The sequence below is a fragment of the Eubalaena glacialis genome, chromosome 2, assembly GCF_028564815.1.
Source record: "Eubalaena glacialis isolate mEubGla1 chromosome 2, mEubGla1.1.hap2.+ XY, whole genome shotgun sequence".
Taxonomy (NCBI): Eukaryota; Metazoa; Chordata; class Mammalia; order Artiodactyla; family Balaenidae; genus Eubalaena; species Eubalaena glacialis.
In genome coordinates, this window is record NC_083717.1 from 183,478,501 (window position 1) to 183,506,439 (window position 27,939).

The 27,939-nt window shown below is 36.6% G+C and overlaps 1 protein-coding gene across 1 annotated transcript; it reads left to right on the forward strand.

Moving 5' to 3' along the window:
- Window positions 1-1,340: 1,340 nt before the first annotated feature.
- On the forward strand, window positions 1,341-27,939 carry CPSF2 (cleavage and polyadenylation specific factor 2). The gene is made up of 16 exons (XM_061182819.1): window positions 1,341-1,433; window positions 3,358-3,418; window positions 7,673-7,854; window positions 8,929-9,088; window positions 9,169-9,274; window positions 10,285-10,414; window positions 12,141-12,256; window positions 13,390-13,577; window positions 14,269-14,559; window positions 20,706-20,806; window positions 21,144-21,344; window positions 23,202-23,354; window positions 24,128-24,353; window positions 25,477-25,776; window positions 26,997-27,131; window positions 27,532-27,939. The coding sequence occupies exons 3-16, from the start codon at window positions 7,706-7,708 to the stop codon at window positions 27,622-27,624; spliced, it is 2,349 nt and encodes a 782-aa protein (XP_061038802.1). The 5' UTR covers window positions 1,341-1,433; window positions 3,358-3,418; window positions 7,673-7,705; the 3' UTR covers window positions 27,625-27,939.

Consider the following 27,939-nt stretch of genomic DNA (forward strand, 5'->3'; position numbering starts at 1 on the left):
CGTCTCGGCCCTCGGGGAGAGCCTGGCTCCGACTCCGACCCGGTCTCCGCCGCGGACGTGCCCCCAGGGTTGCGGGTGCGACTGTCCTGGTCGTTTCTGGCGGAAGTGTTCAGCGAGGGAAAGAGAGTGACTTCTCCAAGGGTCTAAAGCTCTCGGTCTTTTGTGGCAGTTCCTACGATTCACTCCCAGGCTCTCCTTTCCTCCTTTTTGCTGTTTCCCTCCGGCCTTTCAGTCTCTCGTCGCTGGAGGAGTTAATCCGACGCCAGCTTTGGCTCCTTAGCATTGTGGCTACCTTGTTCTCAGCCTCCTCGCTCGGGGTCTTCCCGTCGTTTCGGGTTGAGAGATCACGAGGCTACTGGGCACAAAGTAGGCGTTCTTTTTAGTTAATCGACTCCAAAGACCTTTAAGAAGTTACAATGCTTTATTAAAACAGCCTCGGCCCTCCGCCCCCCGCCCCCCGCCCCCCCTCCCCCGCATCTCCTTTGAGCGCTTCCAGCATCATCACTCTATTTACATGCTCTTCAGTAAACAGGAGGTCAGAATAATTTTAACCCCGCCAAGTCTGGCTTCCTGTGACCTGGCGAGCCTGCGTTATCATTGCCCATGCCCTAAGTTTTAATTTTAGAACCCCTTTGACCCTGTTGTGAAAGCCGTGCTCTCCCGGAATTGACCAGGAGGAGACTTTTCTCACTTGAGCTCCAGGGCTAACCCAGACTCTTTCGTTTTCCCTTAGATTTTGCATGGTTCCCCTCAGTTGTCATCAACATGCACGATCGTTATTGAGAGAGCAAGTAACTGATAGATAATTAAGGTGAAATGGTATCCGTCAGAAATCACTGCCCGGAAGGAATTTATGATATGGTGAAGGTTCATTCCTTTCAGTACACATTTATGTTGCTTTGAGCACTGTGCTTGGTATTGGAGTTAAAAAGATTCACTTTTACTCTTCCCCCATACATTTAACATCCATCCAACATACATTCTTTGTGCCCACTTGTGCTAGCTAAAAATAAATAACATTGCCTGGAGACACCAAAATAGCTTTATAAAGGAGTAAATATTTGAGCTGGGTCACGAAGGGTCAAAAGGAATGTACTAAGCTCAGGAGAAGGTCATCCCTGGCTGCAGTACAGAGATGCGGAGACTTGAGAAGTTTTGGCGTGCTTAGGGAGAGCGGGAGAATGAATGCGCTTGAGCATGCAGTATAAGGGCGCTTGGTGAAGGAACAGGGAGATTGAGGTAAACTTGTGAAGGACCTTGCTTTCCAAGGAAGGTGTTTAGATTTTATTCAGTATTTAGCCGGAAGTCAATGACTGCTTTGCACAAGGAAGGGGCATGAGGATATTTGTTTTTTAGGGTGGTCTCTCTGATAGCTGTGTGGAAGATCAACTTGGAACAGGAAAACTAGATGAGAGGAAATTGCAATCATTCAGGTAAGGTAATGAATGCCTCCTTTGAGGCAGGATAGTAAAGGATGTCAGACAGACATTTCTGAAATGTCAAATAGGATTCAACTGGTGGCAGCCAATTTGGTGCTAAGAGGGTGACTTCAGAATTTTTAGTCTGGGAGACTAAGTGGTTGGTGATACCATTAAATAAAGCCTAAGACATGTACCTAAAAATAGTATGGTGCCAACTTGCACTTTAGGAGTTGCAAAGCACAATGCTCTACAGTCCAAAGCATTGATTTTAGAGTCTAGAAATCTCTGCTATTACAGTAGCCTCTAACTACATGTCGCTATTGCACACTTGAAAGTGTGGTTAGTTTGAATTGTGATGTGCTATATTTATAAAATACACACTAGATTTTGAAGGCTCAGTACCAAAAAAAAACCTCAATAATTTCTTTAATGATTACATGTTGAGATGATAATATTTTGGATATACTGGGTTAAATAAAAGTAATTTCACCTGTGAAACTTCAATGTGGCTGTGAAAAAATTTTTTAATTACATTTCTGGCTTGCATGATATTTTTGTTGGACAGAGCTGTTCTAGTCTAGACTAATGATAGAGGGATTAGTGAGGAGGTGGGATTTGAGCTGGGCCTTAAAATGATGATAGTCAACGGTGATGTCAGAGCAGCTTGCTGGCTCCCTCCATTGCCAGTTAAGGCATTCAGGTTCTGCTTTTTCAAGCAGTAGGAGGCCTTCAGAGATTTCTGAGCAAGGGATCCTATGTGCAGGGGTGTTTTGGAAGATTAATCTGGTAGTAAGGTATACGTTGAGATGAAGGAAGGAAAGGCTGGAGGCAAAGAAACAGAAACCCAAATGTAAGGTAATGAGGCCCTGTATTAAGGTACTTCCAGTAGGAATGGAAAGGGAATGATAAAGGTACAAGGCATTCTCAGGGGGAAATAATCAGGAGTTGGTAACAGTCTGTTCAAGAAGTAAAGGAAGGAATAAAACAAGGAGTGTTTCAAGCCTTGGTTATTTAGATAACAATTAAGAAGTCATGTCATAAGAGTTATAAGGTACATTTGCGTCTAAAGAAATTTAGTCTCAAAATAGAACCAGCAAAGTTGAAAGGAGGAAGTGTGCTGCTAAATACCTAAATACTCTCCTTTTTTATCTCCCTGCTTTCTCTATCTTCTTTATCTAATCATGTATTTCAGCTAGTTTTTCTAAAATACAGAACTACCTGTATCACGTCATCTTACTTGATAAGTGATCTTAAAATGTCTCTCTGTTGCCTGTTCTCTGTTCAACAATTAGAACTGGGTCCAAAGTTTCTAAGGCCTTTCATTAGCTGGCCCTTTTCTATTCATTAGGACTTTTCTTTCATTTTTTGCTTATATGAAAGTGTGCCAGGCTAGTTTTGTCACTGGTACTCTAAGTTTTTGTTTTATGCCTTTGATCATGTTATTCCCCTGTTTTGAATAACTTTTTCTCTTTGTCTCTTTCTGCCCACGGCCTACCAGTCCTTACCAATGGAATAATTTATGATCCCACCTCTTTTCTGATTCTCAATAACATAAGCTAATGACAGTTTTTTAAATCTTATTTCCTAAGCCACATATTTCAGCCCCTGATTAGAGCCAATTTCATGTTATTTATTTTTGTCTTTTATTATCTTAGTCCTATTTTTTTATGTAAGTTTAGGCTTCCTAAAATTATGACAAATTTATTTTTTTTAAAAAAGAACCATATAGGGACTTCCCTGGTGGTCCAGTGGTCAAGACTCTGCACTTCCACTGCAGGGGGCACTGGTTCCATCCCTGGTCAGGGAACTAAGATCCTGCATGCCTCGCCTCACGGTCTTCACCTTAGGGCAAGACACAGACATTAAATACCGTAATTAAAAACAGAAGTAAATCATTATACCGCATTCATGAGACTCTTATTTCTTTATTTTTTAGATTTTAAAGAACTCTTTCTTTGAATTCATGGTGTTTCATCCTATATACGACTAAGATACCAGTAAGTAAAGACTGTCTAATAAAGATACAGCTTTATTATATTATAAGCAATTGTAATAAAAATCTTTTCATCTATTGAAATCTGGGTCTGTCTGCAAAAAAGTTTTAACATGAACTCATTCAGTTCTACCTGCAAGAAACTTTGTACTTTCACTTCATACTCTAAATAAAGAAAGTGGGGGGGTAAGGTAGATTTGAGTAGGAAAAGTTTCTCTTAGGCCATTAATATAATTGTGGTACAGGGAGCTTTTTGGCAGGGAGATTCAAGTCCTATCCAAAACTGTATTTATAAATATTTTTCATCAGATAGAGAATTAGTATTTGTATTTCTCATACCTTACAAATAGGAACACACCAAGCCAATATATTTTTTAAAATTAATTAATTAATTAATTAATTAATTAATTAATTTGACTGCGTCAGGTCTTAGTTGCAGCACACAGGATCTTTGTTGTGGTGCGCGGACGGGCGCAGGCTTCTCTAGTTGGGGTGCGCGAGCTCCAGAGCGCACAGGCTTCTCTCTAGTTGTGGCACGTGGGCTCAGTAGTTAGCGGCACGCAGGCTTAGTTGCCCCGTGGCATGTGGGATGTTAGTTCCCCGACCAGGGATTGAACCTGCGTTCCTTGCATTGGAAGGCGGATTCTTAACCACTGGACCACCAGGAAAGTCCCTAAGTCAATATATTTTAAATTTTAACTTATTTGTTTCAGTAACTATTTGTTAAACAACCACTACGTGTAAGACATGTGTTAAAATAGTAAGGATACAAAAATAGATCAAACCTAGTCCTGCATTCAGAGAGCTCTCCCAAGCCAGAGGAAATACATGTAAATAGGTAGCTGTTAATGGTGTGGTAACAGCACTAAGCTCATTTAATGCCAGCCATCTTCATTTATTCATTTAAGAAGCATTTACTGACCACCACTATGTGTTAGGCACCGTGGGGTGTTGGAATATAACTATGATCAAAATAGACCAAGTCTCTACTTTCATGGAGTCCTTATTCTGGTGTGGAGGTTAAGAGGAGAGAAGGGGATGGACAAAGTGAGTCAGTAAATAAGCAGCAAGTGCAGGTGGGCACTAAGTATTTTGAGGAAAATACACGTCATAGGATGTAACTGAGGTGGGGATGGACTTTAGGGTGGTCAGAAAATGTTTCTGAGAGAATAAATTTGAGGCAGGGAAAATAATAACTCAAACTAGTTAAGATCTTGGTGATAGTGGAGATAGAATGAAATACTTGAGAAATTATTATACTTGAGAAATACAATAGAAGTAAAAATGCAGGACTTACTGATGGATTGGATGTGAGCAGCAAGTTAAGGAAGGAATCAAGGATGATGCCATCAGAGGCCAGATGGTCTTAAAGCTGTGAGATCGGGTAAGATCACCTAGAGAGAAAAGAGAAAAGAAAGTCCTGCTGAAAAGCACTGCCTCATTTAGAGGTTATGGGGAGAAAGAGGAATTAACTAAGGAGAGTGAGGAATGGCCAGTTAGATATAAAGAAAACCAGGAGAGGGTTGACAGAGGAGAAGAGGAAGGTGTTTCTGGGAGGATGGAGCCGTTAATTTTGTTGATTGCTGCTACGATTTCCAGTAATTTGGGACCACAGAAATGTCTATTGGCTTCAGTTGTATAGAGGTTTGTCAGTGACCTTGATGAAAGCTCTTGTAGTGATAGGGTAGAGAAAGATGTCAGATTTAGTAGTGTGAATGGGAGGTGAGAAAGTGGAGACACATCTGTGGACAAATATTCTGAGAAATTTTGCTGTGAAAGGGGAGCGTAGAAATGATGAAGCAGTTGCAGGGGATTGGAGAATTAAGAGAGGGTTCTTTTAAGTTGGGAAATTCTAGAGTATCTTTGTATTCTAATAGGAATGGTACATCAGTGATATGTTGATGATACAGGAGAAGGAGGGGATGATTGAAGAAGTTATCTTTAGAAGAGAAATGAGAGTGGGATTCAGAGCACATACAGGGGATTGGCCTTGGATGAGAGCTGAGCTATTTGTTCCTTATGATAGGAGACACAACAGTATACATGCAGATAGGTTAACAGATACGGTATTTGGAAAATGAGGGGTTACTGTCTGATTACTTTTATTTTATAACTGAGGAATGAGGTGAGATTATCAACAGACAGTAGGGTGGAGAGAAGGGTGCGTGATACTTGAGCAGAGAAGAGGAGATGTGAAATGATGGTCTCAGAGATGGAAAGTCAACCTACTAAGAAAAATCAGATTGATAGGTAGGACATAGTGCCTGTTTGAGATCTTTGGCCATGAATTTGAAGAGCAAATAGCATAGTTTTGTGATTGTTTTTTTTTCCCCTTCTGGCAACATTGAGCTGCTGGAATAGACAAAGTGAGTGATTGGAGTCAATGAGGGTTGGGATTTTGCCAGGCTTGTACAAAGGAGGACTAGAGCAGCAAGATACTTGAGAGTGTTTGCAAAATAATCATGATGGATCACGGATTGATGGTAAGACATGAGTGGAGACAGGAGGGGGTCATGGACGGTGAAAAAGTAGTCAGTGGATTAGAGATACCAGTGAGGCTAAAGGATTTTTGCAGTGGGAATTCTAGAGTAAGGAAGGTGGGAGTGAGAGAGGGAGATAGTTGAAGGTGATATTTTGAAAGTGCTGCAGCTTATTTGTCATGATAAGGTCACGGTTGTGACTGTGGTGGTGGGTAGCTGAAGTGAAATGAAGATTATTGGAGTTGAGAAAGTCAAGGAACTAAGAGGTCAGTATTGAAGCTACTCAGAGGAAGACTGAGTCAGGAACTAAAGTCCTCAGTGAGTGAGGTCAGATTAATAGATGCCAACAATAAGAATAGGAAAGGCTCACAGTGAGCTGGCTGGGCAGCGTGACCTTCAATGGGACTGGAGTATTTTGAGGAGGAAGGAGAAGACAGGTTGGAAGCTGCAGTGAGGAGGAAGGAGCACATCCTTCTTGCTTTGGAGGTCAGGGAGTACAAGAGGAAAGAAGGCCTCTTGAGAAGCCTGCAGGAGAAACTAGGTTTCTATGAAGATGTGCAGGTGAGGAGAATGTTCAGAGAAGAGGTTGAAGTCCAGGTGAGTGCACTAGTTCCAGAGGGCATACTGAAAGGGTTTCGGAGGGAGAAGAGGTAGTGGATTGGGTCCAGTTAGATGTGCACATCAGTGATGATGCATAACCTAGGAGTCTTGGATCTTTGGCTGTGACCGAGGTAAACAAGGATGGGAGATATGGCAGGATTAGCCCCCTGACAGCCCGTTAAGAAAGGTGGGCAGTTTATCTTAGTTTGTTGAGATGACCTTGGGCAGATGGCGAGGGATCGTGAGATATGCAGTGACCTCTCTTACTTGCGTAGTTAGCCAGGAAAGGCTAAAGCTGAGATCTGAAATGTTGCTGTAGAGTTGTACTTTGCTAATCAATGTTTTTAATAACATCTGTTTAATAGCACACAAATTCTAGGTCCTAAATTCCAATACATGTGTTCATGTTGTATCTTCTTGAAATATGTAGTAGGCATCCTGACTATATTCTATCAAGTATGTGTTGAGCACCTACTATGTGTCAGGTTCTCTTTTAGGAATTACAAACGTAAGGTACTACCTCTTTTTCAGTTGCTCACATTCCAGTGCAAGAGTTCTTAACATTAAACTCCCTGAAAAATACATGATTTTTTACATGTATATGGGCCTTTTCGTCTTTTTTTAAGGACTGGGGGGAGAAGGAAAGGTCCTTAGCGCTTCATCAGATTCTCGGGGGGGGGGTCCCTTTATTTAAGGACCACTGGTCTACTAGTAGAGAAAGACCCATAAACTAATAACTGTAATACAGTGTAATTACTGCCATCACAGAGCAAAATAAAGGAGGAACAAATTTACCGTGAAGAATAAGTTCACTAATTTAGTCTACATTTACTTATTGAGGAACTTAGTAGCCTCCATTCTAGGTAATTTACACATTATTTGAAATCTTCCAACATCCTTTTTATGTATATATTAATACTCATGATTTATAGACTAGGATACATAAGTGAGGAAAAGTTAATTAACTTGCCCAGAACCACATAGGAGTAGATTCAAATATGGGTCTGTCTGATTCCAAAATCTACTACTTTTCATTAAACCACACTGGAGAGCCACTGAAGGACTGTTTGTAAACAGGAGTGTGTAAGATTATGTTTGTACCTTTACACTTAGCAATGATGGAAATAGGTCTTTAAAATGACTTTTATGTTTAACTGTGTTTTTATTTCTATTGAAAGAACCTTTTGAATTGTTGTTATTGGACCGAAAAAATGACGTCTATTATCAAATTAACTACCCTTTCTGGGGTCCAGGAAGAGTCTGCTCTTTGCTATCTTCTCCAAGTCGATGAGTTTAGATTTTTACTGGACTGTGGCTGGGATGAGCACTTTTCTATGGATATCATAGATTCCCTGAGGAAGTAAGTTACTGTTACTATTTCCACACTTTTAGTAAATCAACTTCTCTTTTTTACGCTGTTATACCATTTTGATGTTACACAGTGTTTGCTTTTTTGCTCTAATTTAGTTGATAGTAAAATATTTAGTTTTACTTATGCCGAAGAGCCAAATAATGACTGTTTTTATTTGTGTAGTTTTGATTGACTCAAGCTGTGTTTATTGAAATTCAGCGAAAAATTAAGTTAATTGTTACTTGGCCGATGGAACTCAAGTCGAAATTTTTGCACCCTAATTTTAGAAAAAGAGTAAGATTAAGTTTATAAGAATTTGAAGAGAGGAAAAACCTTCCTTGTAAAAGTTCTGCAGTCAAATCACATTAGCTTATTTTCTATTATCTTTTGATGCAATTCCTGTTATCATTTGATTCAATTTGAGAACTGGTGCTTAGAATAAAGACAGTGAGATACAAAAGGATACTAATCCATCAAAGAAAAATTTAGTTACGTTAGCAGTACTGTACTAATTATGGAAGGAACCAGGACTTAAACATTTAAAACACTTAGAACTTGTTGCAAAAAATTTTTTTCTTATTTTTTTGTTGATGAGAACATATTATTCATTGACTAATTGAAGTTTTACTAAATGAATATACTGTCAGTCACCATGCTAAAAAGCTGAGACAAAAATCCATAATAAATATGTGGCCTTTTAAATATCCTTTCCTTAACAATTTCTTAAATTCTAAGCTGAGTTCTTGAACTTAAATTAATAGTGTACAAGATAGCCACTTGAAATCAGCTGATGTGTGGTGTCTACTGTTTCCCTTTCTTTTTCCTTTTTTTAAAAAAATGTGTCTAGACACTATATATTTACGTGCAACTTATACCATAATTTTGATCTCTATGTAGGACAGCGGTAGTAATAGTTGAAATTCATAGGTAACATAATTTTAGCTCTTAGTTTTTCTCTTTTACCCCAGCATAGTCTTCGATTCAGAGTACTGAGAGGAATCAGAACTGGCAAATTAATTTTGAGTATTCTGCCTTTACCCTTGGGAACAAGACTGAGAAACAGTCATTTTGATTGTGTTCTAGGCATGTTCACCAGATTGATGCAGTACTGTTGTCTCACCCCGATCCTCTCCATCTTGGCGCCCTTCCATATGCTGTCGGAAAGTTGGGTCTGAACTGTGCTATCTATGCAACCATTCCTGTTTATAAAATGGGGCAGATGTTCATGTATGATCTTTATCAGGTAATTTAAGCAATTGAAAAAAAATTTTTAACACTCCTGCAGTGAGCATTTTTAACCTTTTATTTGTGTTGTTCTTTTAGTCCCGACACAATACAGAAGATTTTACACTCTTTACACTAGATGATGTGGATGCAGCCTTTGATAAAATACAGCAGTTAAAATTCTCTCAGATTGTGAATTTGAAAGGTAAAACATGTTTCCAGTAGCAAATAATTGGACTAATGGGTTTAAACTACTGAAAAGTACAAGGGGAATTTGTCATAAAAATTATAGGCACTATTGTCTGAAGAATAAAAATTAGCATTTTTTCATAGGGAACTGTGAAATTCCCCGAAGTCACTTGAATTTTGAAATATTCCAGACTAAATTCGAACAAAATGTAACAGCTCAGGCCTTTTCACATTTAATTTGGGAAAGACTTATTTAGTGTTTACTGTATATAGAGCACAAAGGTAGATGTGGCCAGATTCTCTTCCTAAGAGCTCACAGTTAGGTTGAGGACAGTAGATCAGATGTAGGTTGAGTAGCTCAGATGACTAAATGTAGTGATTGAAGTAAATGAAGTGCTATGGCAGCAAAGAGTAGCACATGCCTGAATTCTAGAATTGAACATTAAAAGAAAATTGTCATTTAATTAGGTCAGGAAGTCATATATTAAGTATACATTTTTCATCTATAGAGAGAATTGTATTAAAACATTTTCATAAATTTGAACCCATAAATATGAAAAAATGGCACAAAATGGACTCTGAAGATTAGCCAGCAAGTAACAATGGTCTTAACAGTTTTGCTTGTACTTGTTTTCTGTACGATACATTCTTTACCATAATGAGATAAGAATTGTCAATTTAGAGGTTAGCGAAGATGGAAACACTTGATAATTATGTGGACAATAGAAATATTAAAATCTATTAGTTCATACGAAGTTATTAAATAGTAATGGCAATCTCTAGCCTTCTATTTATCAGCACAAATATATCTGCAAGAATATATAATAAAATGACAAGAGTGCCTGCATGAAGGTATGGGGTAGCTGGGGGACAGGCGGGTGAGACTTGCATTTCACTGTATGCCTTTTTACTTTTGAATTTTGTATCATTGCATATGTTACCTATTTAAAAATAGCTAAAAATAAATAACCTTTCTTTAGGGTTGTAAAAAGAAATCTGAGTACTGTCATTATCTTGTTGACATAGGTAAAGGACATGGCTTGTCTATCACACCTCTGCCAGCTGGTCATATGATAGGTGGAACAATATGGAAAATAGTCAAAGATGGAGAAGAAGAAATTGTTTATGCAGTTGACTTCAACCACAAGAGGGAGATGTAGGTATATCAAGACAAAAGCTAATGGAAATGCAATTCGTATTATTTCATTCTTTGGAGGGAAAATTAGAAACAAAGTTATTCTTTTAACTAGAAATCCAGAGCAATTTAAAAACACCAAACAGTGAATGTTTTCAAAGTTATTTGCATTGTAAGGGAAAAAGGTTGATATGAGATAAAAGACATTGTTTTGAAATTTACATGCAAATATCCACTCTATAAAACAGATATCTCTCTGGAGATGTTGCAAAGGAGATTAATTTTTGTACAACAAATAATATTTTATATGTTCTTGACCTGCTATTTAGAGGAACTTTGCAGGTGGGGTTTTTTTGGGTTTTTTGTTTTTGATAAAGTCATTAATACCATCTAATATAACTATATTTAAAGTCAGACTCCCTTTAAAAGGGGACACAGTAGTTTAATTTTAAAACTTCATTTCGTACTTAACAACATTTCTATAAAATTGTTTTGGCTTCTTTTGTAATTTCTGTACATCAAGTACATAGCTATTCTATATTAGATTACAGTATCCTCAAGATCTTTTGTATCTTATTAAGAAATATTTAAGACTAACAAGTTGAATTTTAGGCTCTTGTAATCACAGGTTAATGAGGAAAGATGGGTATTTGAATAAATGGTATTCAGACATTTTGGGAAGAAACTTGGTTTGTGTCTTTTTTTACCGCATAATAAAATAAATTTCAGGTGGATTAGAATTAAATAGAAAATGAAACAGTATTGGTGAGTCTGATCTCTTGATTTGGAAAAGACTTTGTAAGCAGAGAGGCAGTGGACCAAGTTGCAAAGGAAGACTGCTAGATTTGATTACATACAGGTTTAAAATGTCTGAAACAAACTAAATTAAAGACCTATAAACGAGGGAAAATATTTACATCAAGTTGAGCAAAGACTTATGTATAAGACCAGGTATTAATCAATCAAAAAGATCCTAGTTGCAAAATGGACAAAAGTTATAAAGTCAAAAAAGAGAAAATTTAAATGATAATGATTTTTTAAATTAAATACTGTTAAAATTGTTTTTAAATGGTAGTATTTTTCTGGGAAATATTTAGTGAGTTGGTCATTCTTTCTGGTTGAACCTTTCTGGAAAAGGGAGAGCTTTCTGAAAAAGGTTAAACCTTTCTGGAAAGCCATTTAGCAATATCATATATTCTAGTAAATACATTTCTAGGAATGTGTCCTAAAGAAACAACTAGAAATGCAATTGAAGCTTTTTGCAAAAGTTTTCTTTGACAGATTATTTATAATGGCAAAAAAAAAAGTAACCTAAATATCAATAAAGGGAAATGACCAAATAAATATTGTACAAACGCAACAGAAAGCTTTTATAATTGTTAAAAATCAGATTTAGAAAATGATTTTAATGTCATGGGAGAAAACTAGGATATAGAGCTGAGTATATAATCATATACATGGGATATCACCTTTGTAAAACACATATACCTATATACGCATAGAAAAATTTATTTATGTTCTTAGAAGATAATACCCCAAAATATATTGATTATCTTTTGAGTGATGGTACTCTGGAAGAGCTTAATTTTCCTTTTTTGAATTTACCAGATTTTCTTATCAAGGAACATGTATACTTTTGTAGTTAGAAAAGGAAAAAACCTTATAAAAGAAGTTATTTTTTAGGTAAGAAAAGCTATTGTTTATTTGAAATGATATAAAGTATTCCTCTTCTTCAACTTTGTTATAGCCACTTAAATGGATGTTCCCTGGAAATGCTAAGCAGACCCTCTCTACTTATCACAGATTCATTTAATGCTACGTATGTGCAGCCCAGGAGAAAACAAAGAGACGAGCAACTTCTGAGTATGTATTGCATACTGTCCTTTGTACAGAGCTGTGGAAGTGCATGGTAGTATGAATTACTGTTTATTCTGTTCTGTTTGACATTTTTCTTGTCATATGAGATTGGCTAACTCTAGTATTTTTGAAAAAATATTATGTGACCATATCAATATTTTTACAAAAAGATGCTTTAGTTGGTTTGAATTTAACTTCTGTGGGATGGGTATAAAGATTGGTTTCTTCCTGCCATTCAGCACATAGCTAGCTCTCACTGGTATATGTCTAGGGAACATCAAAATATATAAAGATCTTGTATAAATCTACTAGAAAAACATTTACACTCTAAAAGAAAAATGAACAAAGGAGGTAAATGAGGGTGCAAATAGTCTGCTGATTTTGGTGTTTGGGTGTTTTATGCTCTAATCTAGTAGTCTTGATTGTAAAGAGATGTATCTGGGCCATCCCTGGTTGCTTCTGCTTTGGCTTGAGCCCTATTACCTTACATTCTTTTTTTGTAAGCTGCATGGGAGTTCAACAGGGAAAATTGGATTCCACTTTCAACATGTTTGATACCACTGCCTTCATTTTTCTACTTAAAAAGTATGACTTATAAACTGTGTTACTCTAACTTTAAGAAGGTTTTCAATTCTTGGTATTTTTTTGTTGTTTGTTTGTTTTTGCTAGAGTTTGATTTGACTAAATATTTCCAAACAGACTTTCATCTAGAAAGTCTTTTATTGGAAGAGGGAATATTATTTATCTTTTATTCTACAGGCATACATACATACAAAACATGTATGTATTAATCTAAACTATAAATGTGTGTGTATAAATTTGGGAATTATGTTTTATAATGAAGTTCATTGAGGTAGGCAGGTGAGACCAGAGTGACCTGGAAACCCAAGGCTGATTGCATTTGCCCTATTCACCCAATTTTCCCAGTATACTATACAAATGTCATTTTCTATGTGTACTATGGGTGAAAGGGTTGGAAACCACCGATTTATAATTTTTCAATGAAAAAAAAAATCGAGAGTTAGTGGCATGCTTATAAACTATAGTCTTTATAGTAAAAACATGGAGATAAAGTTATCTTTAATTTTATAGCAAAGTATTGTTATGTTCTATAAGGATTTTACGTTCTTGTTTTCTAGCAAATGTCCTGGAAACACTTCGAGGTGATGGAAATGTGTTAATAGCAGTGGACACTGCAGGCAGAGTTTTGGAACTTGCTCAACTCCTTGATCAAATTTGGAGAACTAAAGATGCAGGATTGGGTGTTTACTCATTGGCACTCCTAAATAATGTCAGTTATAATGTGGTGGAGTTTTCTAAGTCCCAGGTTTGTTTTCCTGTTATCATTTGTAATAAAGATGTTTGCTACAGAGATTGGGCTAATGGAAAACAATGTGTTAATTGCCCTTTGGATTTTCTTTTTCTCTTGGGGTTGATGATAATAATGTTGGTAATGATGATGATGATGATAAAAACTAAAAATCAACCACTTACTGTTCTGTACACTTTGTGTATTATTTCATTTAATCCTTGTATATCCTATGAAGTAGGTTCTGTTTTTGTCCCCATTTTACAGATTGGGCAACTTGGTTCTCTAATGCTTAGTATCACAATCTGTAAAATGAGGGCAAAAATAGAACCTACTTCATAGGATATGTAATTGTTAGAATCTGTTTTTCTCTTCCTTTTGGATAAGTTCTTTCTCTTGCAATAGCAATGTCTGGGGTAAGATATTCATTTAGAACTTATATACTGTCTTCTGAATAAGATTTAAGGTGACTTATAACTGAAACATAATGCAGAATTAGATTTCTAGGGATGAACAGTGGTCTGGGAAGATCTGATGGGGAATAGAAACAGACAATAAGCTGCTTATTAACATGGTACAAATATAAGCAACCATTGGTGGAAAAAAGACTTTAAACAAGATGGAACTTGAACTCCTTGACTATTGTAGGATACATTGAGGTTATAATACAGTATTTTCTAATTATTTTCACCTTTTCCCCCCATATTAGGTAGAATGGATGAGTGATAAATTGATGAGATGTTTTGAAGACAAAAGAAATAATCCATTTCAGTTTCGTCATCTCTCTCTATGTCATGGTCTTTCTGACTTGGCTCGAGTACCTAGCCCTAAAGTGGTACTTGCCAGCCAGCCCGACCTGGAATGTGGATTTTCAAGGGATCTCTTTATTCAGTGGTGCCAGGACCCTAAAAACTCGATCATTCTAACTTACAGAACTACTCCTGGGACTTTAGCACGTTTCCTAATTGATAATCCTTCTGAAAAAATTACAGAAATAGAGGTAAGTGCTTGTATGTGAACTTTATCTTTTTTCTTTTTTGGCTGCACTGTGTGCCGTGTGAAATCTTAGTTCCCTGACCAGGGATTGAACCCACGCCCCTTGCAGTGGAAGCACGGAGTCTTAACCACTGGACTGCCATGGAAGTCCATGAACCTTATCTTAAAATTGTTTGGGGGTACTTTATACAAGATGTTTATAACAGTGACCCAAAATAAATCTTGAAGTTGTTTCAGGATTTTTATCTAACAGTAGAGAGGCTTTAATAGAATACATTTCAGAGCTCCTTAATTGGAAACTCTCAGTATTGAACCCTTCCATGGTACCCTCTGGAACCATACCCAGAGAGTATGCATATATGCTGTATTCTTATTCACTCTTTGAAAAATTCCTTTCACATCCTTCCTGTAATTGAAATCTGGCTATTTCCTAATGATTTCTTTTTCCTGTAGCCTTCTCTTTCATGCTTCGTGTACTTTGGGCGGGGTAGGTATCCTTGTTCTGTGTTGCAGCTTTCAAGCCATTTCTCTTCCCTCTGTAGTTCATGCCGTCAGACTTGAAAATACACTGACCCCTCCTTGTTTCAGACACTGATCTCTTGGTCATTCTCTGTTGTTCATCGGTGACTTTAGACCCTGGTTCACAGTCTTCCAGTGCACTCATACTCAGGACTCTATTCTTGATGACTTTAGCATCCATATGTATGATTTATCCAGTTTCTTGGCCCTCTCAGTTCCTTGACACCTTATTTCTTAATGATCTTTTCCTCCACTCCACCTCAGCCATCCCTTCCCATGATCATGCTGTCCACTCCCATGGTCATACCTTTAACCTCGTTATGATCTCCAGATCTCTCCCACAAGCATCCTACTCTGGTCTCATAGCTGACTTTCTCTAGTACGCTCATGCCGACAATTCTTTGGTCCCATTGGGACTTTCAATTCATGAACCTCACCACTTCTGCTAATCATCATTGTTCCATCTTCTGGCTGTGTTGGGTCTTTATTGCTGTGCACAGGCTTTCTCTAGTTGCGGTGAGCGGGGGCTACTCTTCGTTGCGGTGCGTGGGCTTCTCATTGTGGTGGCTTCTCTCGTGGCAGGGCACGGGCTCTAGGCGCGCGGGCTTCAGCAGTTGTGGTGCATGGGCTCAGTAGTTGTGGCTCGCGGGCTCTAGAGCGGAGGCTTGGTAGTTGTGGCGCATGGGCATAGTTGCTGTGCGGCATGTGGGATCCTCCCAGACCAGGGCTCGAACCCGTGTCCCCTGCATTGGCAGGCGGACTGCCAACCACTGCGCCACCAGGGAAGCCCCATATGTCTAGGGTTCTTTGCCCTCTCACCTTGTTAGGGGTATTTCTTCTGTAGTTATTCTTTTTCTCTCCATGATCAATCACCTTTTCCCTCTACTTGGTGACATCCAAAATAATTTTTACTATTCCTCCTCTATTCCCAAACTTGTTCTTCTCTGAGTCTCCCTCATGTCATGGACTAGCAGTGCTTTCCACATATTTATTCAAGCCCCAAATACAGAAATTTAAAAAATGTTCATTGAAGTGTAATGTATACTGAAAAGTTTTCATATTGTAAGTGTACAGCGTGATGAATTTTCACAAATTGAACACACCTGTCCAGCTTATACCCAGATCAAGAAGCAGACTGTTACCAGTGCCCGAGACGCCCCCTTGCTGATCCTATCCTTCCAAGGGTAACCACTATCCAGGCTTCTAGTGCACAGATTATTAAAATTTATTTTCAGTTCCTTACTTTCCTCTCACTACCCATATCCAATCCAGCAGCAAGTCCTATTGACTCAACCTCCAGCTATATCCTAAATCTGTCTACTTTTCTCCATCTCCGCTCCCAGTCATCCTAGCCCGTGCTAAGTGGTGTTGCCTGGACTGTGCGGTGGTTTTCTAATTGGTTTCGCTGTTTTTACTTTTATACTCCCTTAATCCTTTCTTCTCATAGCGGCCAAAGACATATCTTTCCCTTTCATTCTGTCTCTGTCTCTCATTTTATTGCGGTAAAGCCACATAACGTTAAATTTACCATCTGAACCATTTTTAAGGGTCCAGCACAGCAGTGTTAACTATATGAACATTGGTGTACAACAGATCTCTAGAACTTTTCATCTTGCAAAAAGTTCTATACCCATTGAACAACTCCCAAAGGCATCTTTTAAAAATTCATCATTTCATGTCATTCCCTTGCTTAAACCCTCAGGTGGCTTCCTTCTACTCTTTGAATAAAATTCAGACTCCTTACCTGGGCTTTCAAGATCCCACTGATCTGATCTCCGCCCACGTTTCTGACCATATCTCATTCTACTTTCTTTATGCTCTACACTGCTTCACTACATCAGGGTCTCCTGCCTCTGATGTTCCTTCCCAGCTTTGCACTTGGTCACTCCTTGTCATTCAAGTCTCAGTTTAAAGGTCACCTCCTCAGGTAGGGCTTCTCTGACTACCAGTCTACTTACTCAGTTAGTTCAACCCATCACATTACTTTATTTTTCCTAGCTCTCATTACTACCTGATATTTTCCTTTGTTTGTTGTCTTCCTTTTCCTACTACCAACTAGAATACAAGTTCCATGAGAAAGGGATCTTGTTTTTTTATATCCCTAGCACCCAGAACAGTGCTTGGTACATTGAAGGTCCTCAATAAATGTGTTGGTTGAATTCATGAATGACCAAATAGGTGAATAGGCAATAAACCAGATTTCTTATCATGTTAGATAAGAGTTTACTATGTATGGTATTTTTTCATCTACATTTATCACTCTCTAGAGTCAAATCTTACTCATTTAAGAAGAGCAAAAACAGTAAATGAATAAGGATTAATGAATTGGAGTAAATTTGATTAGGAAAAAGCAATAACTTGGAGGTAACACAGTGACGGACTAGGGAGAAAAACATCTTAGGGTTGATTATTCTAGAAATCTGTTTTTGAATATAGCCATTAATTTTAGCTATCTTAAATGAAAAATAAGATGGAGAGTAAAATTGATTATAGCAACAGGCATAAACTAAATCATGGGGTACATGTTCTGTCAAAGTTTATTTGTGGTTAAGATAGAGATCTGTGTAAATTGCTGAGACTGTGTACTACAGGAAAATAATGACACTTTTCTAAATTGAACTTATTTCCAAGTAAGCAAATGTGGGATGCCAGGTGTAACATGTAAATCACTCTTTCATCCTATATAGTAGAAACACTTGATTTTGGTTTAATTTTTTTTGTTGCTTTTTGTTTTAAAATAAGTTCAATGTTAACAGAAAAGTTATAAAAAAATAGTATACCCAGATTTCCCAATTGTCAACATTTTACTGGATTTGCCTTATGACTTCTTTTTATACATATAGACACAATATTAGATATTTTTTTGAAAGTAAGCTGCAGATATTCCATCATTACCTCTAAACACAGCAGTGTGTATTACCTAGAAACAAGGACTCTCCTGCAAAACTGTTGTATAATACATCCGTTGAAATAAGGAAATAAGCACCGATATGATACTACCATTTCATCCACTGAGTCCACTTGACTTTTGGTGAATGCTCCAACAATGTCCTTTATAATTACCCTTTCCTTTTTTGTTCGGAATCCCATCCAGGATTACACATTGCATTTAGTTGTCATGACTTGATATTTTTGAAGCATATATGTTCTAGATTTTTTTTTTTCTATTCACATACAAATATCTATATGATTTTTTAAAAAAAGAAATGGGGCCAAATTACCCACATATTTTTGAACAGTGAAAGTAGATACAGATTTACTTTATTCAATACTTGGTATTGATAAACTTTCAAATGTTTTTGAATAAGTGAATGAATTCTTTTTAATAATTCTTTAATAATACATTATGTATATGTACTTTGATTATTTAATCCAGTGGTTCCCAAAAGTATGGTGCAAGGACCCCTGGGGACTACCTGAGACGCTTTCATGGAGTCCACAGACTGTTTTTCATGATAATATTAAGATGTTATTTGCCTTTTACTGTGTCTACATTTATATTGACGAATGAAAGCAATGGTGGGTAAAGTGCTGGTGCCTTAGCATAAATCAGGGCAGTGGCACCAAACTGTATTAATCACTGCATTTTTCATTACCACACACTTGTAGTTCAAAAAAGTCAGTTTCACTTAAGAATGTCCTTGATGAAGCAGTAAAAGTTATTAACTTAATTAAATCCTTTTAGTAAAAAGGTTTTTTTTAATAATCTGAGTGCCAAGATGTGAAATATACAAAAGCACTTGTGTTGCATACTGAAATATGATGTTTGTCCTGAAGAAAACCGCTTGTGTAATCGTTTGAGTTGTTGAGTTAAACTAGCCACTTTTTTTTTCCTGAAACACTGGTTTTACTTGAAGTAATGACATAGTTATTCAGACTTGGCTATTTGGCAAATATTTTCCCAAAAATAAATAATTGAGCTTGTGGATCTAAGGAAAACAATTGACAGCATTTCTTGCCTCAGTCTGATAAAATTGAAACTTTCAAGTGAAAATTAGAATTCTGGAAAACTTATGCCCATCACTGTGAGACTGACAACTTAAAAGACTTTTCTGATGAGATTGGCAGTGGTATTTGCAAATGTGATTTTTAAAAATATTGTCAATATTTGTAAGATCTGTGTAACTTAGTGAACTAGTATTTTCCAAATAACTAATCCATGAAGTTGCAAAATAATGTACAAATAAAAGATCCAGTCAAAGTGTAAGATAAATCAGTAAATTTTAGTAACAGAGTACAAAAGTTATCGGTATGGTTACAGATTCCACATTACAACTAACCTTTAAGAAACTACCACTTTTTGAGTTTTAATGTAATATCAAAGAAGAATATTCATGAAAAGGCTATTTAAAAATTTTTTCCAACTCTTCATCTGTGTGAGGCTGGATTTTCTTCATATACTTTAACCAAAACAATATATTGCAAGAGATTGAATGCAGAAGCAGATGTGAGAATCCAGCTGTCTTCTATTGAGCTAGATATTAAAGAGACTTGCGGAAATGTAAAATAATGCCATACATCTTACTAATTTTTTTTGCTTTGGAAACTATAATTATCTTTTGTAAAAAATGATGTTAATGTTAACATGTAATGAATGGTTTTATTACTTTTTAATGAACAGATAAATATTTTTTAAATCTCTCAGTTTTTATTTCTGATATGGTAAATATTAATAAATATAACCCACAAAACCCAAAAATTCTTTTGAGGTTCTCAGTAATTTTTAAGAGTCTAAAAGAGATCAAAAAGTTTGGGAACTACTGATTTAATCATTCCATGTTGATGGATTTTAAAGTTATGTCCAGTTTTTTACTATTACAAACATTGCTGCCATGTACTTTTTTTCTTCATGTTTGTGTGATCATTTCAGTAGGATAAATTCCTAGAAGTAGAATGCTGTGTTAAACGACAAGCACATTTTTAGTTTTAGATGTTGACAAACTGCCTTCTGACATAGTTGCACTAATTTTCCCAGAGCAGATGAAAGTACCCTTTCCCCATTAGTAATTAGCATTGCCAATTTCATAAATTAAAAGATGGTATTACGTTTAAAAATTTTTCAGAAATCATTAGTAAAGTTATATATCTTTTTTTGGCTATCAGTTATTTTTCTTATTTTATAAATTGCTTATATATCATTTTGTTCTTTTTTGATGTGTTGATCATCTTTTTCTTAACTGATTTGGAAGAGCTCTTAGGACAAAGTAGCTTCTGATAGTCAAATAGTGCTGCAAATAATTTTCTCAGTTTCTTTAAATTTCATGAGATTTAAAATGTCAGAGGTTTTTTTTTTCCCTGTCACCGTATTTATTCACGTTTTCTTTTGGGTTTTATGTCATGTGTAGGTCTCACCTATACCAAATTATAAAAATACTTCTCTGTATTTTCTTTGCCTGATTGGTGATTTTTAGCCAGTTTGATTTAAATTAAACCCATCCTGGAAATGTGACAGCTCAATTTTAGTACTAATCTGAATAGGATCTGTAATTGCACATAATGGAAACTTGAATAATTTCAGAGGAAAATTTAGTTTAAAGATGATGAATCAATTTAGAGATGCGATGTATCTCACACCCCACTGCCTTAACCCCCTAATATTGATATTTCTTTTCATCTGCTATTTTTCTGTAGTTGAGGAAACGTGTGAAACTTGAAGGGAAGGAACTTGAAGAATACTTGGAAAAAGAGAAACTAAAGAAAGAAGCTGCTAAAAAACTTGAACAGTCAAAAGAGTAAGTTGTTTTCAGACAGATTAGAAGTTTATATAAGTAATTTGATAACTTATTTCTAGACAAAAACGTTTAATTGAAAATATTTAAATTTTCTTTTGACTTTATTACTTTTATTACATCTTTCCAGTGGTGCTAGAATACTAAATCCTTTCAGTGCTAATGTTAATATGTATTTATTAACTGGCAGTTAATGCTATATTTCACAAAATATCAATCCAATAATATTATCATTATCATTGAATTAATAGTGGATGTTAATTTATTAATAATTTTATAAATATTAATTAAAAGTCTTTTGGGGACTTTATGACCTTTATCTTTTCCCAAACTCCCTTAGGGCAGACATAGATTCTAGTGATGAGAGTGACGTTGAGGAAGATATTGACCAGCCATCAGCTCATAAGACTAAGCATGACCTGATGATGAAAGGTGAAGGTAGTCGTAAAGGAAGCTTCTTCAAACAGGCTAAAAAGTCTTATCCTATGTTTCCTGCCCCAGAAGAAAGAATTAAATGGGATGAATATGGAGAAATTATCAAGTATGTGAGCAAAACAAGTTTTTCTTTCTTACAGATTGGAGGTAGTAACTGTATTGTCATTTTAGCTCAAAGAATTTGGTCTTTCTGGTCATCATGTACCTAGTTTCTGAGTATCTCAGCTTGTAGTTTGAAATGTAAAAATAGAAAGGTTGAGGAACATATAGAGAGTTAATAATAAAGGAAAACTGGTAGTTTTATTACTTAGGTATGTGAAATGTTTAAAACGATGATCAAGACTCTTTCCCGCCCTCCCCACTTAAAAAGAGGTAAAGGATGTGCATTGGAGAAGGACATATGATAGGAAGAACTTTTGATGGCTAAGGTTATGTTAAGTTTGGGAAATGGGTTATGTCTCAAGTAGTGATGCACACATGTTTTAGTTACAAGAGGAATAGGAGATAGTGTGAGTGGAACCATAGAAAATCTACCAAATCTATACCCACTATTAGAAAAACAACTGAAATCACACATTCTAATCACAGATTTGAAAACACTACTATCTTGAATAAAGATCAGTCAATGTCAACTGCCTTAGCATAATGCACGCTGTCTTTCACAATTTGGTTTCTCCCTACTTTTCTATTATATTTCTCTATATTTCTCTTACAGCAGTGTGTGTTCTCCACTCTGGTGGTTCCAGCCTTCTCTCAGTTTCCCCCTGCTCAGCTTTTTCATATCATGCCTTTACCCATGTTCTTCCTTCAGCCTGGTTCTACCTTCCCATCCCAAGCTTTCAGGCTGCTGAATCTGGCCTCACAAACCACTGGAAAACTTTCCTGTCTCTCCCTTGCCACCGCAACACAGTTAGTTCCCTCTCTTTTACTTTCTTTGTAAATATCTTGAGCATATGGTCTTAGGTCATCCTTGAATTTAATTAGGAAAATTCTACTGTTTACTTGGCCCTCTAAAATAGTAGGGAGAAAAACTAACAATCTAAACCGTATTGGTGAGTTTGCTTACCATTTCACTTAATTAATGGCCACTCTGTTTATCATATGGACAGTGCTCTTTAGCTTCAATTTTCTTATCTGAAAAATGGGGGTAAGAATACAACGAGGTTATGCTTTTTAAGGCACTTAGCGTAGAACCTGACTCATAGTAAATGCACTTTAAGTGGTTGCTACTACAGTTGTTATATGGATTACAGTTGGAGATACTGGGCTCCTGCAGCAATCTAGATGTTGGGTGACAGAGGCCTGGATTCTCAGGAGTGTGAGGGGATTTGGGGGTAGGGCATGATCAATATAGAGATTAGAGAGAACATTAAAAAAAGTTTGCTTTTTAATTTTAATGTAGAACTCTCTCTGATATTGGAAAATAGTTGTGCTAGTAGTTTGTTGAAATAAAGATGAAGGCTTTTGAGGGAGCTAATGATTTTGTATCTCAGGTTTCTCTGTAATGTGCAAAAATGGAGAGTCATCTGCCTTCATTGGGCAGGGAAGGAATAATGTGGGTGTCTTAAGGAAACCAAAGGAGATCTGAGATTTATAAGGACTGGAAATTGACAAGAGAAACCACAGAAATTGAGAAAAAGAATTACTGAAACAAATGCAGGGCCAGGTTGCAAGAATACTTATGATAGCCACTAAGGTCTTCTAATGACGTGTCTAGGTAGGGCCTTTTCACTCACCCACATGGTGTGTTTTAAAGTGTACTCCTTGATGGTCATGAAGAACGTAATATATGCAGTCATCTGATAATTGATATTGTGAAGTTGCATTGACTTTGGATCAGATGTGTATTTGAATCTTGATATATGTGAGGAGTCTAAAAATTATGCCATCTACTAATTAGTTGTATGTATTAAATAATATTGGCTTGCTTGTTACTACTTCTAATTAGAGACTTTTTATTTAGACCAGAGGATTTCTTAGTGCCAGAACTTCAAGCTACTGAAGAAGAAAAAAGCAAATTAGAGTCTGGCCTGACAAATGGAGATGAACCCATGGATCAGGATTTATCTGATGTTCCTACTAAGTGTATTTCTACAACAGAATCTATAGAAATAAAGTAAGTGCTCTTGTTGCATTTTGAACATAGAATACGAGGTAAAATTTCAAGCGCTTGAATCACATAATTTACATTGTTTCAAAAGTGAGACTTCCGAATATCCTCTAGTAAGTTTGTGCTTTTATTTTAAAATTTAATTTTTTTCTTCTTGTGAAGTATGGTGTTTTTTTTCCCTTCATTAATGATATTTGAATGCCAAAATGAATTGGTGGTGAGGAGGGGGTTAAACTTTAAATTGTACATGTATGTGAAGAAACATTCTTTCTGGTCTTTTTAGTAAGTCTAGTAGCAGGTGAGCTTGTATAATTCCAAGTTCAATTTTTCTAAACGCTTGTTTAATAAAATAAACTCCTTGACTCAAACATCTCTGCGAGTGCATTAACACCTTAAAAATACCACTGTGTCTTAAAAATACCACTGTGTCTTAAAAATAACCACTGTGCCTTAAAAATAACCACTGTGCCTTAAAAAATTGTGAACCTTTTTTTCCCTTTCTATTTAGTGCAGTTAACACCAGTAAATGATCATTTTGGAATATATTTTTTAAAGTTATCAGAGAGCAAAGTGGCTTTTTGTCTAGTGGTATCATCTGGTATACATTCTTGGGTATGACTAAGAGCTCAACAATACATATTAACAATATAACACATGTATCCCTCAAATCCTCATTCTGCATATTGATACATTTCTTTCCTGATGATAAAAGCCATTAAAAACCTAATTTTAGAATTAACTTACCAGAAAAGTAAGCTTGAATAATCATCTAATTACAGAGCCAGGGTTACTTACATAGACTATGAAGGACGCTCTGATGGGGATTCCATTAAAAAGATCATCAACCAGATGAAACCACGGCAGCTGGTCATTGTCCACGGACCGCCAGAGGCCAGTCAGGACCTTGCGGAGTGCTGCCGTGGGTTTGGCGGGAAAGATATTAAAGTGTACATGCCAAAGCTACATGAAACAGTCGATGCCACTAGTGAAACTCATATCTACCAGGTAAGTATGCTGGCCTTTGAGCCACATAGAAATAAGTGCTTTTTGTTGCAGATTAGGACAGATAGATTAGGAATACAGTGGTGAGTGAAACAAATGTGGTCCCTTGTCCTAGCAGATTTTATAGTCTGTGGGGCTTGTAACAAGGAAATAGCATTTATCGTACTGTTATACCTCTGATAGAGGAAGTACAGGATGCTATGAGAGTATAAAGAGGGAGATTCCAACCCAAATTTGGGAGGTTTAGAAACAATTTCCCAGAGGAAGGGATAACTAGGCTGAATCCCGACGGCTATTTAGATGGGTTGTCAGGGTGGTATATAGAGTGGTAAAGAGAGGGAGAAAAAGTGTTCTAAGCAGAGGGAACAACATTTGTGAAAGTATAGAGGTGAGGGGAATGGAGAGTGTTAAGGAATTCAGAAGTTTTCTAAAAATTCACAAATGTTAAGGTTCTATTCCTAATTGAAAAAAATGGAGACAGCTATAGAAAACAGGAATGGCACAGAGGAGGGCTTGATTAACTCATATCTGGTAGTAGGAGATGGTCTCAGGTAAGGCAAGAGTGATGTCTATATTTGTTTGGAAAAAATGGATTGGAATTCACCAGGCAGCAGCGTCATTCTGGGCAGAACAAGAGGAAGCAGCGTTCCAGGAATATGGAGGTGTGAAACTGCGTGGTATATTGAGGAAACCCTAAGCCATTCAGTACTCCTGAAGTAGCACCAGGTCCTAGGGGCTGAGACTGATCAGTGGTTCTCCACCCCGGCTACACATCTGGAGAGCTGTGGGGGAGTCAAGGGGCTCAGTGTTCTGACCTTAGTCTCACCAGTTATATTAGAATCACTGGAGGTGGGACCCTGGCATTAATGTTAAAAAAAAAAAAAATTGCCGTGTGGTCCCAATGTACAGTCAAGGTTAAGAACCTTTACTTAAGAAAGTAGACAGGGGCCCTATGATTTTACAGGCCATTAGGTCATTACCAGTTACAGTGAAGATCAGATGAATGAAAGATTTTCAAATTTTAATACACAGTACTAGAGTTAGAAAATGATAATAGATCATATTTAATTGTTAAGTTATACTCTGTGGGCTTTATTTCTCTCCCTCCCCTTTGCATCATATCTAGGTGAGATTAAAAGATTCACTTGTCAGCTCCCTTCAGTTTTGTAAGGCAAAAGATGCTGAATTAGCTTGGATAGATGGTGTCTTAGACATGAGAGTTTCCAGAGTGGACACAGGAGTTATTTTAGAAGAAGGAGAACTAAAGGATGACGGAGAAGACTCAGAAATGCAAGTGGACGCTCCTTCAGATTCTAGCGTTATAGCACAGCAGAAGGCCATGAAAAGTCTGTTTGGAGACGATGAGAAAGAAACAGGTGAAGAAAGTGAGATCATTCCTACTTTGGAACCCTTACCACCTCATGAGGTAAAAAGCATGTGCTGCTTCTCTCTCTCCTTTAATTTTTCATCCTTTGAATGTTTTTTTAAATGTTTTTAACCATTTAAAATATGTCATATATAGGCTAATTTTGGAGTTTTTAAAAAAATTACTCAAGGTATGTCTCAGTGTGCGTGCGTATGTCCTCTATGGCTAGAGAATGATAATGATAGTAAGGAAACCTTTAGCAGATCTTCTTATAAGATACATAATTGTTTCATGATTTGTTTTTCAGTATGGATTTTTAAATATTAAGTTTGATGATTGTGAGGGTCACCTACCTGCTTCCAGTCAGGAGATTTATAATTTTCTAAGAATGTCATACTCTTGTACTCCATTTTTGTGTGTTACTGATTCAACTTAACCACTTTTGGTTTTGATACAGTTAGAAATCATTTACTTCCTATAGGTATAGTTTTAGTCTAGTATTTTATTTACATGATCTCAAGAGATAGCTAGTTAACTGGCAGAGCTTTCAGGTATTTAACTTACAGCAATATTAAAACTATATTATGAGAGTCTGACACGACTGTCAAGTGATGTCTTTGGCCCTTCTATGCAGTAAAGAATGGAGAGACGGCCTCTGTCATTGGATTCCCTTCAAGTACAACAAAATTGTGGGGAGGAATTAGGAACTTTCTTCTCTCTGTGCTAAAGCTGGCACTCTTCAAAGCAACTTCAAAGCGTATGTCCTCTATGGCTAGAGAATATATTCAAAGCAGCGGCATTAGCTTGAACCGCTTGCCTTTCTGATTCTAAAACCCACGGCATTCACTGTGAGGGAGGAAGAAAAGTGGAAGTGGGATCAGAGGAGAATTATCCTCTGAACTGTATACAAAGGACTGGGATCTGGAAAATGAATTTTTTGTTCAGTTCTGCCTACTCGCACTCTAGTTGACCCCCTTAGGCAAGTGGGGGAGTGAAGAGCATAACATTATCAAACGTCTTTCTGTTATTATGAGGCACGACTAATAAAATTGATTGTGAAACATTCAGAAAATGTGAAGGGCTTTGTAATGTAAAATAATGAGGTAAAATTCAAACTAACAACTTGGAATGTGATTTATAGTCTTGAAATGATCTGTCAAAGGAATTCAGGGGATAATAGGAAATATCTTAGAGATCATGTGTTATTTCACTTTATTCAGTACAACTGTGTGTCTGGTGTTTTATTTGAAGTTCTTCTTTCCCCTTTAACCTTATCTAAGGTTCCTGGACATCAGTCAGTTTTTATGAATGAACCAAGACTGTCGGACTTCAAACAAGTTCTTTTAAGGGAGGGAATCCAAGCTGAGTTCGTAGGAGGTGTACTCGTTTGCAACAATCAAGTAGCAGTCCGTAGAGTAAGTGTGTTTTTAAGAAGGGCTGAATTGAACAAATGCTCCTGATGTTTTGTTATTTTGAATTCTGTAATTCTTGATTGAATTAATTTTACAAACTGGAGATCAGTAATTTATAGTGAAGACATCACATTTATAGTGATGACCTTGACGGCTTTTAAAAGTGACTCTCAAAGACGTGATATATAATTTTATTGTAAATTTTTATTATTTGAATCCTGTGACATTTATGTGTCTATGTAAAATTCATGACTTGAATATTATATCCATATTCTGTGAATCAGAGCAGTCCATTTCCTAATCAATCATAGAGCAATCTAGTTAATATATTTTGGTTATTATGTCTGCATATTAATGGATAGAAAATCTGCTAAATAACTTATTTTTTTTACTTGGTTTCTAGACGGAAACTGGACGCATTGGATTAGAAGGCTGCCTTTGTCAAGATTTTTATAGGATAAGAGACCTTTTATATGAACAGTATGCCATTGTGTAAAGGACATGATGTCAAGAAGTATCTGTTTGACCTTTCTAAGAAAAAAGGATTCTTACTCTAAGCTTTTGCTTTTTCGCTTTGTAACATACAAAAAGAATCTGCCAGAAAAACTTAACATGCATTAGATTTTTAAAAATGTAAATAGAAACCATATTGCTAATGCTCAAATGAGCATGCTACCTTTTGGCTTTCAGAGTGATAAGAGATCCTTACAAGTGTGCAGGCCCTGGAGTTGAAGGTGATTGGCTTCCTTTAGAGACCCCTTATTCTAGAAGGGCTTGTTACTTGAATAAAACAATGCAACTTAGCAAACCA